The sequence below is a fragment of the Mesocricetus auratus genome, unplaced genomic scaffold (genome assembly GCF_017639785.1).
Source record: "Mesocricetus auratus isolate SY011 unplaced genomic scaffold, BCM_Maur_2.0 Super-Scaffold_100007, whole genome shotgun sequence".
Taxonomy (NCBI): domain Eukaryota; kingdom Metazoa; phylum Chordata; class Mammalia; order Rodentia; family Cricetidae; genus Mesocricetus; species Mesocricetus auratus.
In genome coordinates this window covers 95090765-95103740 of record NW_024429191.1, presented here as the reverse complement: position 1 = coordinate 95103740, position 12976 = coordinate 95090765, and the positions used below count along the sequence as shown (strand labels likewise).

The 12976-nt window shown below is 49.5% G+C and overlaps 1 protein-coding gene across 2 annotated transcripts in view; it reads left to right on the top strand.

The window, feature by feature from the left end:
* Positions 1-12976, top strand: part of Cyth1 (cytohesin 1) — an 84254-nt gene that overhangs the window by 26075 nt on the left and 45203 nt on the right. The window contains exon 1 of one of the 2 annotated variants that reach the window (XM_040750129.1): positions 11046-11204. The exons of the other annotated variant lie outside the window; for it this stretch is intronic. Coding sequence (XP_040606063.1) covers positions 11174-11204 — 31 coding nt within the window. The 5' untranslated portion in view covers positions 11046-11173. Of the gene's footprint in view, positions 1-11045; positions 11205-12976 lie in introns of those variants that run through there. 2 annotated transcript variants of the gene reach the window in all.

Sequence of the window (12976 nt, the reverse complement as noted above, 5' to 3'; positions counted from 1 at the left end):
GGCCTGGCATACGTACCTTGCTGACAGCAGACTGACTGGCATCACACACACACCCCTGGCCCAGGTGCAATGTCATTCTTAGTGTTATTCTTGTCTGAGTTGCATGACGTCTGTAATCCAAAGGAAGCAGCTGACGGATCCAAGCCTGAAGAACCAATTAGATTTTGCTCTTGTGGCAAGTCCTGAAGCACGGAGGACTGAGACACTGTCGTGGGTTGGAAGTGAGGGACTGAAGGCACTTGACAGTTACGTGTGATGGAAGCGTCTTGTGGTGGTGTACACTTGGAAGTGCAGGAGTTCAAGGTCATCTCAGTGCCACAGTGAGTTGAGGCAGGCTTGTATTACAAGAGACCCTGTTTTAGCAAAAAAAAGACAAATAATAATATTTGTTGTGTTTTGTTTTGGCTTTGGAGGCTGTCCGGGAATTCGCTCTTTTAGGCCAGGCTGGCCTTGAACTCACTGAGATCCGCCTGCCTCTGCCTCCTGAGTGCTGGGATTAAAGGTGTATGCCACCACTGCCCAGAAACAAATAATATTTAAATGTCAAAATTGAAACTAGGGTGGGTGTTGTAGGTTTGGAAAGGGTATTTATGTGGAAGGTGGTAAGGCGTGAGTAAGCTGATTGGAGTCACAGCCCCTGGCAGTAGCCATTGTGCTGTGGCCATAGAGGACGTGACCTCAGGGGAAGGTGGGTCCTGGGCTCAGGGAACGTCATTTCTCTTCTGCCCACCCAAAGGTTTTCAGACAACAGCACACAGAGCTGACTCAGCTCTCTTAATCCCTGCTTCAGAATTCCCACAGGTGCAGGCAGCTGACTGCGAGAGACAGCTCTCTAGGGTGACTTGGGGAGACAGTCAAAGGGACTTTCCTGTGCAGTGCACTCCTGGATAAAACCTGAAGTGAAGGCACATGGACATACACACTCACACAGACACACTCACACACAGACACACACACAGACACACACTCACACACACTCTCACACACACAGACACACACTCACACACACTCTCACACACACAGACACACACCGACACACACTCACACACAGACACACACTCACACACAGACACACACTCACACACACTCACGCACACTCAGCACAGCCCTGTGGATGTCTGTTGAATTTCAGAGAACATGGTTTGAGAGCATTCTCAAGGGGTGGACGGAGGCTTCCTGCTGGGCTGTGAGTGTGCTTAGGATTTTTATTCTGTGTTTTATGTCCTGTGCGTGCTCTCATTGAGTATAGTCCCATGGATTCCTTATGCAGTTTTCACATAGGAGGAGGAAGTGTGGAGAAGATGCCTTCAATGAAGTATTTTTAAAAATCTTGTGTTTTATAAAACAATGTAGGCTGCTCGCTTAATGTCTATGCTTTATTTATTTATTTATTTATTTAGTTTTTTTTTTTCCCGAGACAGGGTTTCTCTGTGGCTTTGGAGGCTGTCCTGGGACTAGCTTTTGTAGATCAGGCTGGTCTCGAAATCAGAGTCTATGCTCTATTTAGCAAGCATTTTATTTTTACTAAAACATAAAAACAAAAAATTGGCATTTAGCCTAGTGCCATGGGTGAGGGGCAGGGGAGAGTGCGGTGGGGGTGTGGTGGGGGAGCTCCCTAGCTTGGGCGGGGACTGGGTCCTCTCACCTCCCTCCACTCCAGGTGTGCTTGTCTCCAGACAGATAATGGAGACGGTGAGGATGAGGAGACTGGAAATGCCTGTTCTGTTTCAGTCACACTGCTCAGAGAGAGCATAGACCTAAAGAAGTATTTCTGTATTTCTTTGCAAACTGACATATGCATTTAAAATTTACCCAGTGGCCTTCAATCCCAGCAGAGCCATGTGGATCTCTGTGAGTTCAAGGCCAGCCTGGTCTACAAATCGAGTTCCAGGACAGCCAGGGCTGCACAGAGAAACCCTGTCTTAAACAACAAAACAAACAAACTTACCCAGTGGGTTCTCAGACTGCAGCCTCTGGGCTTTAACTAGTGTAGCTCACCTGGCAGTGTGAGAACTCGGTTTCCTGACAGGACTCCTTTCCCTGTTGAGTTTGCCTTTCCTCCAACCCTGTTTTCTGTAGCCCGCTTTGGGAGCTGCTCCTTGCCTGAGAAGAGACTGAGGTTGGTTCTGACTGAGCGTACGGTTGTTCTCAGACAGTAGAACAACGAGGAAGGGTGGGATGGAAGCTGGGAGCCAGGCATGTGGCTGAGAGGCCTCCTCACCACAAAGGTTCTGTAGTCGTCCGAGATGGTGGCCTCTGTGTAGCTTCTGCTGTCCCTAGATCACGTCCAAAGGAAATGCTGGATGATGCCTCCAGGTTTGTGGTTTTCTCCAAAAGTACTTCTTTTTGTTTTCCAGCTCCAATTGCTCCGCTGTTCCCATGGGGGACGTATTCTCCTTTTTCTCCCTCTGAGCTGGGAGCTCCCCAAGCCTCAGAGCCCAGCCCTTAGCTGCTTTGTGGTCATCTGTTTTAGTCCTGCCTTGTGTCCTTCAGTAAGCCCCACACTTAAGCCAGACAGAGGGACACTTGATGGCTCAGCAGTGTTTGCTGTATCAGTGCAGAGAGCATTCAGTGCACATAGGACTAAGGCTGCCCCGGGGAAGGGGACACCTGTGGGACAGTGGGAGAATGGGTAACCCTAAGGGCCAGGGAAAGCTGGCATGGTGGTGCCAGGGCTGGACGGTGGAGGCAGCAGTGACTTCGAGACTGGCCTGGTGCACATGGTGAGATCCTGTCTCGAGGCATCAAGGGGAAGAAATGCCCAAGGAGGAGTGAAGCTCAAAGTCGCCACATAGTCACAAAGTGCATTTCCTACATTATGGTCGAGCGGAACATATTCAAAGGTAGCTCACGGGTCATGTCTAGTAACAGTCTGTTCATGTAGCCAGCAGGGGGCAGCATAGATTGAGTCTCCAGATACAGTGGTTTTTCTTTTTGCTTTTTTAAACTTTTATTTTTTAGTTAATTTGCTTGTTTACTTAAAAGATATTTAAAGGTACCATGGCAACATATTGAAGTGCAGTATGAAGATTATTTCTGCCTTAGCTTTATCATTCCTCTGTGGATCATACTGCGTGTTCTCTGTCATGGAGGAAAGCGTCTCCCTCAAATCAGGAACATGCCAATGAAGTCTCCAGGATGTATCTTCCTACATCTCTGGACCTGGACCATGGTCAGTTGCTGAGTTGTCTGCCAAGTATCAGTGAAGGGCCTTATTTCACTTTAGCTGTGAGACTCCCTGGTGCTCTGGACATCATGACAGCCCAGGAGGACTCACAGCCCAGGAGGACTCACAGCCCAGGAGGACTCTCTGAGAGCATCATGTTCTCTTCTCTTTGCAGAAAGGGAACCCAAGCTCATTCTGCAACACTTTATAGCACAGATATTGGATTTTCTCCACAAAGGGAATAAGTAAGATCAGGCTTTGTTATTTTGCATCACACCTTTCTGTGTCTTATTTTTTCTTACAAATGTCAGTTGCCCTTCTTAGAAAATGAGTAAATGAGAGATGTTCATGGGGGCACACCCTTGTAATCCTAGCACTTAGGAAGTTGAGTTTCCTGGGTTGCAAGTTCAAAGCCAGCCTAGATGAGTGCGAGTCTGGAGAAGGGGAGGGGCGGGCGACATAAATCATAGACAAGGGTGTGCATAATGTTTGTTTTGGCGCCTCGTTAGCTTTGTGCTGCAGTCTGCCTCATAAAGTGTTCTGACCAGCCATGAGCACCCCATGGGTTGCCAGGTGCTAGAGCAACTTATTAGGAATGGGAGCAGGCTTTGGGGTCTCAGCAGTATGTGCCCCTTTATGTTGGAGTCATTTTCTCTGAAAGACACAGTGCTTGGTAAGCTTGACTCTGTTGACACTGTTACGCTATGGTAGAGTATGACAATTATTCAGTGACAGACATGGGACAGGAAAAAGTGACCCTTTGTGCCGATGTAAGCAATATTTATTTATAGAAGCTAAGTAGTGTTTTCACCAAAAATGTATCTGTGATCATACTCAGTGTGTATAAAAGCTAATCCGCAACCTCTGAGCCAGGCAGGATGTCTTCAAGAGTCAGAGAATTGAGAATGGTAGTTGAACTGGGCACTTGGGAGGAGAGGCAGAAGGATCTCTGGGTTTGAGGCCAGCCTGGTTTACAGAGTAAGTTCCAAGACAACCAGGGCTACACAGAGAAACCTTGTCTAAAAACAACAAAAACAAAACAAAACAGAATATCATAGAAGTATTTATGATGTCTGTGTCATGGCAAGTTGGCCCATGTTTGTACATTCTCACCGTATCCATTATGGGTGGGTGGGGGTAGAGGATTAAATTGTTTAGTTATTTGGAAACGCGAACATCTTGGGTCTAGACCCCTGCACCAGTATGTGAGAGCCACAGCTCACCGTGAAACCCAGCTGAGCCGTGCACTGTGTTGGGATACATGGAGGATGCGTGACGTCATGCTGCCCTGCCCTGGATCAGAAGAGTAAGTATGTAGAAGGACAGGTGTGTTAACTTGCCCCACCATAGCAACCTTTTTATTATCTATGTGTCTCCCAGACATCATGCGGTGTACCTTAAATAAGCATAACAAAACTTTCTTTAAAAGCAGACTTGCGTAGGAAATGCCCTGACACATAATTTCCAACGTCTTCTTCCACTTGGCCGGTTTCATGCTCGCTGTAGGACCTTCCTCAGCCCCTGTGTATCTACATCATCTGAAATGCTGTTCTGAGGCCTCAATAATTTGATCTGCTTTTGTAATATGCCTAGTGATTTCAAAATGTACATGGGATTTTCCTAACCTGTTCCGTCCAGGCAAATACATACTGGCTGTACATATGCCTAGTATATGTGATATGCTTTTATATTCCAGTGCTATGGACAGTTCCTATTTGTATTTTGTTTTTAGATTTAATTATTTAATGTATATGAGTACTCTACCTGCATGTATGCCTTTATGCCAGAAGAGGGCATCAGATCCCACTTTAGATGGTTGTGAGCCATCATGTGGTTGCTGTGAATTGAACCCAGGCCCTCTGGAGGAGCAGCCCATGCTTTTAACCTCTAAGCCATCTCTCCAGCCCCATGGGTAGGTGCTGTAACTCAGCTTTCAAGTCCTAAGTCCCAATTTAGAAGACAAAGTAAGTGTTGTTTGTTTGTTCTGGGCATAGCTAGGGATAAGACCTGGCATAAGCTAGCCGAATGCTCTCCTCTGACCTGCCTTCCTGTCTGTGGAGTCTCCGTGCGTGCGTGCGCTACTTAGTTCAGCCGTGGTGTTCTTTGTAGCACTGGTATTAGGCTTGAGTTTGTAGTCCTCTTGCCTCAACCTTTTCAATAGTTACGATCACACGCCTGTGCCCCAGGGCTGTGGATGTTGTTGCTCAGACTTTGAGACAGACAGATGGTCTTGCTGTGTAGCTCAGGCGCGCCTCTAGCTCATGATGCCCCTGCCCCAGGCTCCTGAGTGCTGGGATTACAGGGCGCACCGCATGCCTTGGCTAGTAAGAGTGATACATTATGCAGTCACTTTCCTCAGAGTCAGACACCGGCCTTTGGTAGTTAGTGTCTGTTTTAAGGATTCGAGAAGGATTTCTTCATTTCCTTTTATAGTAAACAGTGATAATGCTGCACTAGCTCTATGCGAAACAGAGGTCAAGCAGAGGTCATTGTGGCGTGGTCAGGGTAGGGCATGGTGGCGTGGTCTGGGCTTCTGTTGCGCTCCAGTTGGTCGGCAGTTTTTGTCAGGCTCACAGAGGCTGGGACTGTCCCCCATCAGGACTGGCAGCAAGTTTCATGATGAGCCCAGTAGGGGGATGGTAGCTGTCATGTGAGCTACTCTGGGTCACTTTTTGAAATTATACTAAGAATGGGTCACTGTCTAATAGTGGTGAAAATCATGAAGCCCCCAAACCAGGGGCTGAGGGACGGACTGTGAGGAGCTGTGGGGCAGGGACAGGGAAACAGGGTGTGAAGTCCTGGTTTTCAGAGGATCTGGGGTCACAGGGACAGAAGGGATGAGGCTGTGAGAGCCTGAGAAGTGAGCTGAGGGAGAGGACTGGGAGGCAGGAGCTGTACAGACCCAGCCTGAGGCCTGCTTGCTCAAGCCTTGACTCTTCCTGCCTCCATGCCCCAGATGGAATCCATCCATAGGCCCTGGCACTACCTTAGACATAAATAGATCAGGAATCTGAGCCTTTGATTACTTAACGGCTCATCTCTCACAGCAGCTTCTCGGGTCACAGAGCCTCTGCCTTGGCTGCTTGCAATCTGTGCCCCCCCCCCGCACCCAGGGCGGTCTTGTCACAGAGGAAGTCACATGTCTTTGCTCTGCCTACAACACAGCCATTCATCTCACCAGGAGAGAAACTGTATTCCTTTAAACAGCCCCAGGCGCCCCACACCCTCCGAAGGTCTCCACCCTCTGACCTCACCTCCTCGAAGTCCTCCTGCTCCCCACTGAACTTGACACTCTCCAGAGCCCAGAGCACGCGCCCAGGGGTGCTGCCCACTCGGCTTTTGTAGGTTCCCTGTCTTCATCATGCCACAGAATGAAAATGCTGTGTCTACTTAGTCCTGATGTCTCTACAGCCCACACCCACTATGCTCAGGGACCTTTATTGGGTGAAACAGAAGAAAGGGAAGATTATAGATTAGATTGGTTTTTTTTTTAAATGTGTAAAACTGAAGATAGAACTGGAGTTAAAAACAAGTGGCAGATTGCATTGTATGTTGTAAATATTGTATTCAGTCCTACAAACCAGTGGGAAGGATGACAGAAAAAAGAGCATCAGGTGTGGCACAGTGCACAGAACAGAAGTGTTCTCACACTAGGGGAAGGCAGCCCTGATGGCAGTGAGGCCAGTGCAGAGGTCAGCACCGGGAATGTCCCCACCTGTCAAGTGCAGTTCAGCCTGGACAGACCAGACAGGTGCTGTCCCATTGCCCAGTTATAGGAAACAGAAGTGTCCTGTCCATCCCAAGGCAGGGTCATCTGGGAATCAGATCTAGCGCCAGAAGGCAGAGATGTGGGCTAGGGGCCATCGAACAGGGTTAAGATAGTACAGAGTGCAGTGACAGCAGAACCCGTCAAGGGCACAGGTTGGAGAGGACATTCAGCCCTCAGGGCTTCAGGGTCAGACAGGACAGGCCATCTATCTCAGTGAGGCCGAAAGCAGAGACTAGTGAAGGCCACCACTTCTGTCACCTTGACACAACCTGAACTCAACAGAGAAGCGAGTGAACTGAGAACTGAGGCTGGCCTCCATCAGGCTGGCCTCTGGGCACGTGTGTGGGGATGTCTTGATTGTTTGTTCATTGATGTAAGAGTTCCCAGCCCGCTGTGAGTGGCACCATTTTATGGGCTGGACCCTAAAGCTAACAAAAAACAAGCAAGCCGACAGCAAGGATGCACTCGTTTCTCTCTGCTCTTGGCTGGGTGTGATGTGACCAGCTGCTTGGGTTCCTGCCTTGCCTTCCCTGAATTGATGGACTGTGTCCTGGAACTGTAAGTCAAATAAACCCTTTCTCCCCAGGGTTGCTTCTAATCGGGGCATTTGTGGCACTAATAGACGTGAAACTAGGACACCACCCCGTGATGTCATGGGGTTCATTGTGGTTGTTCCCTTTAAGTTGACGCTATTGTGGGTAGCTGGGTAAGGAGCCTCAGTCAACCCCAGGAACACAGGGAGCTTTGGATCAACGAACTCTACTTCTAGAAAGACTTCTGGAGAAAACTAGAGATATGTCCAGGGCATGAGCATAGGGCACGGAGGTTGGGCCCTACATCCAAGTCTTCTAGGCTGTGAATAATGGAAACATGGTATCCCTGTACAACCGTGGAAGGAGATAGGGCTAGGGAGATGGTCTGGATGGTTAATTTGGGAGCCTGAATTCCACCCCAACACCCTGTGAAAATCAGATGTGACAGTGCATGTATGTAATTCCATTGCTGGGAAAGTAGAGATGGGGACCTCATGGGCTTTCTGGCCAGCCAGTCTGACCAAATCAATGAGTTCCCATGAGCTCTGTGAGAGACACAGCCCCAAAAGTAAGGTGAAGAGCTGGGTGTGGCGCACACCTTTAGCCCCAGCTCTCGGGAGGCAGAGGCAGGGGGATCTCTGTGAGTCTGAGGCCAGCCTGGTCTACAGAGTGAGTTCCAGCTGGGGCTATGTAGAGAGACCCTGTTTCAAAAAAAAAAAAAAAGAAAGAAAAGCAACTGAGGAAATACCTGTTATAACTGATGCACACACACACACACACAAAGTAAAAAAGAAAGAAAAGCAACTGAGGAAATGCCTGTTATAACTGATGCACACACACAAAAAGTAAAAAAGAAAGAAAAGCAACTGAGGAAATGCCTGTTATAACTGATGCACACACACAAAAAGTAAAAAAGAAAGAAAAGCAACTGAGGAAATGCCTGTTATAACTGACGCACACACACACAGTAAAAAGAGGTGTTTGTAAACAGCATGCTAACCCAGCTGCTAACTTTCTGGTGTGTGCATGCATGTGTGGGGCATGAGAGAGTCAGTGTAACATAATGCTATTGCATGCACAAGAAGCTAGGCCAAACCCTAGTGTCACCCAGTGTCACCCAGGGCAGGCTCAGGCTGCCTGCTACTGTTTTCTGCATTTCACCGTTTTATGAGCAGCATGAAAAACATGCAGAAAAGAACAAGCTGGTGTGATGCATTAGGAGCTAGGAAAGGAGTAACACCCAGTGTAGTGTGCAGCTTCTCTGAGGTCACCGTCAGAGTGGCAGGAGCTGATGTCCCCCAGAGCCCTTAAGCAAGGTAGAACAACCTGTCTCGGTCAGCTGGGTAGTGGAGGACAGTATGTAAACTCAGGCAAGAAACCACATTGAGCTTGTGTCCCTTAGGACGCGATTTTCTAATTTTGGTTAATTCTTGTCAGAATACATGCTTTGGAATAAGTGGATTAAACAGAGGTGCCCGCTTCCCAGATAGGACAAACAGTAGTAAGGTTCACAAACAGTGCCTAAGCACTGTTGGAATCCCGAGCAAAAAGGAACACAGCTGGGGCATCCTAACCCTGATTCCACACACACACTGTAGAGCAGAGCGCCCCCAACAGCAGGACGTTGTCACACAGATGGTGAAGCAGAAGTGGGACACAGAGTCACACACCCGCGGCCCACTGGCGTTCAGTAGGGGCACAAACACTGGTGCCAGCAAAACTGGTTATCCACGAATAGAGGAATGGAGCCTGACTCCAAGTGATCTGAGACCTAGCAAGTTAGAAACGACACCACCAATAGAAAAACAGAGCCGCACCGTGAGATGTTACAGACTGTGGATAAGATCCCCAACGAAGGCAAAAACAGACCAGTGAGATTTTATCAAACTAAAGCTTTCAGAAAAAGTATTTGCAAACTGTATAGAACATAATATCCTGAATATGCAAGGAACCAAACAGAAGAAACAGCCTAATTAGAAAGAAGCCAAGCACTTGGGAGGTGGAGCAGGAAGGTGGCGGTTGAGGTACTGTCAGGTATGTGGGGAGTTTGAGGCCAGCCCAGGCGACACGAGGCTGTCTAAAAGAGACAGATGGAAAGATAGCAGAAAAACAAACAGGAGATAGAAATAGCCCCCCCCCCCTTTAAGTTTCTTAAGCCCTGGTTGTCCTGGCACTCGATGTGTAGACCAGGCTGGCCTTGAACTCAGTGGAGATCTGCCTGCCCCTGCTTCCTAAGAGCTGAGATTAGAGGCCTACACCACACCACCACTGCCCGGTGGCCTTTCTTGAAAGAAGCAATACAATGGCCACAGATGAGGCGGACATAGGCCTGTATGTAATCCTAGCACTCACAGGGTTAGGGGTATGTGTGGTGAGGAGGGGAGGGAGGCCAAGGCTAGTGATGAAACTCCATCTCAAGCAAACGAACAAAACCCAATAGCAAAAACGGCCAAAATATTTAAGATGCTCAATATCCCTTGATCATCAGGGATGATGTCAGCAAAAAGCAGCAGCTGCCGGCTGGGCTCAGGTGATTAGCGCAGACGAGAACTACAGAAGCGCTTTACCTGTGGAGCCCTGCGGCTCCTCTGGTTTATTGTTGTTTTACGTATTTCACGTATTTACGTTTTATGTATTTACCTACTTACTCTGGTTTCTGAGACAGGGTTTCTCTGTGTAGCTCTGGCTGTCCTGGAACTTGCTTTGTAGAAGGCTGGCCTCGAACTCAGGTACCTGTCTACCTCTGCCTCCTTAGCGCTAGGACTAAAAGTTTATGCCACCACACCTGGCTCCCTGAGTTTTATTATCATTATTACTATTGTTTGCATTTATTTATTGTGCTGGGGGTCGTGCACACCATCGTGAGAATGTGGGGGTCAGAAGACAACTTGTGGGAGTTGGTTGTCTCCTTTATATGCATTTTGGGGTCCAGCTCGATTGTCAGGCTGTGTGCTGTGTCAGGCTCTTTGCCCATTGGGCCATCTTGCTAGCCCACATTCATAGTAAGAGTTGGGAGTCCCCGATACAACAAATGATATTTAAGGATAAAGAGATGCATTACTCACCCCAATTTCGGAGCTAAACCTTGTGTGTATGGAATTATCGGTCTGAATCCCATAAGCATGCGATTGTTACGTGTGGGTTAAATTGGAGAAGTCAGAGTGGGATTGGAATGCCCTCACAGTGATGAGGGGTGTGGCCCTGCCTCCTGCTTTTCGCCGGGACACGATAGCGTGCTGTGGAGATTGCCATCTCTGTGGATGTCTTGTGGGTGTTAATGTGCTGCCCTCTCCCTGGGAGATGGCGGGTTTCAGGTGGTTCCGGGGAAGACTGAGGAGGTGAGGTGCAGAGTAGCAGCCGCGGTGTCCCTGCTTGGGTGAGTGAGGAGGGGGTGCGCCCAGCGCTGAGCTGGTGCGATGACTCAGGGCTGTTTAACATGCTGGGAGGCTCTTGAGCTTGACTTCAGGAACTGGGTGGTGACAGAGACCGCAGTGACGTCTGCAGAGGGGGCAGGCTAATTGGTCCCCGTGCCACTAGCTGTTCCTCTGGGAGTCCAGAAGCAGCCCTGAGCTGTCCTAGTGGCTGGACAGCTCCCTCTAGGTGTTCCTAGCCCCACCCAACCCACGGTCCAGGAAACTGCTCAGAGCACTTTGCTGAGTGAGTTAGCAGTGAGAGCCCACCTGTCCTGCCCTGAGAAGCCCAACGATGGTTCTTAAAGGAGGAGAAAGGGAAGACGGTGAGTCTCAGCCCAGACTAGACCCAGGGAGGACGGTGAGTCCCCGCTCCAGATGGCCCCAGGTGGCCCCAGGTGGGTGGATGGAGTCTGAGGGTCTCTTTGGACCCATCTGTGAGCTCCTCTGAGGACAGCTTTACTGGGCCTTGGTAGCAGGGAGCGGTTAGAGTTTGCTTTTTATCCTGTTCCTTCCAAAAGAGCTGAGTAAGACTAAGGGCTGTGTTTGCGTGTGTGAGTCGGAGGAGAGAGGCAGAGAGAGTGGATAAACACGAGATTCTAAATGATGTGACAAGAGTCATCCTGGCTTCTACAGTCTTTGCTTTGTGCAAGACAGTAATGTTCTCGGAGGCGCGCAGCCTCCTGCTTGTTGACCGTTTACTGTATCCAGGAGCAGTTGGGCCACAGCTCTGGGACCTGTGTGCCACCGTGAAGTGTGCTGGGAAGTAAAGACATCACTGTGTTAAAACCCGGCGTCAACGGTTGGGGCTTTTCCTAAATGAAGGAGAGGCTTCCTCTTTCTCTGCGTGAAGACGGTTTGGAGTCTCATGGTGTCCTTTGCTCCCCCCCCGCCCCCACCCATGCTGTAAACAGTGCCCACCGTGCCTCAGCTACAGTGCCTCACCCTGAGGCAGAAGAGGACAGGTGTGACCGCTGCAGCTAGTGTGGGTACTGGAGCAACCCGGACACGGAGACGCGGCGGCGCTTCAAGAACGATTCAGGAAACTGAGTGTCTTTCAGTTCCCTCTCCTGGTAACTGAGCACACACTTGAAGTCTCACCTCTAAAGAGAGCTCTCCCCGGGAAAGCTCTACTGTGGGTACAACTTCTGAGGGAGAGGGACATGCCGCCTTTATTGCAGTACCTTTGCTTCCAAAGACGGGGTGGCAATCGGGGCAAAGAGTTTTGTGAGAAGAGGAGGATGCAGAATAAAATGCAGAATAATGAGAGTGAGACTGTCCAACCAGGCCAGCAGTGACCCCTGGCTGCCATGTCACACCCTCATGGTTTTTGGATGCCAGTAGCTCACCCAGCTTCATACTGGGTTAGGAAGTGTGGAAGAGTCACTTTGAGCCAGAGGAGTCACATGTGGTTGGGCTCCCCATTGTCCTGTAGGCTTTAGAGTGTCAGCAGATATCCTGAGTGTGGGTGCAGGCCTAAGTCCAGGCTGGGGATTTGGGCCTGGGGCAGGCCTTAGGACAGAGCCTTAGGGGTAGGCTTGAGAGATCAGCTCAGCTCTACTTTTAGTGAACAGCCCTGAGAAGCCAGTGCCCATTTCCCACCACTCCTGATGTTTCCTGTTTGGTAAAAAGGGAAGAACATTGCCCTTTTAGCCACTGCTGAAGCGGATTCCCGAGCTGTAGCCACAGAAACAGGACGGCATTTAGGTGTAAAAGGGAAGAGAACCAGTGGGGTCTCCTGTGGCAAGTCCCTGAGGTCCCCAGGAGGAGAGTGGGTGCATCTCACGGAGCTGCCTCCCCCAGATTTGCTGTCCCTCCCGAGCGCACGCCTGCTCAGCGGTGACAGCTTCGGACAGATGTCCTCCCGCTGTGCGCGTCAGCTGTCAGCTGTGCGGCCTTCACCCCCTTCTTTTAAAAAGATTCCGTCTATTTATTATTTACTTCCTTCCTTATGTGCATGAACGTGTGCCTGCATGTATGTACATGTACCACATGAGCGTGTGCCTGCGTGCATGTACATGTACCACATGTGCACCTGATGTCCTGGAGGTCAGCAGAGGGCATCCGGTCCCCTAGAACTGGAGGTACAAATGACTGA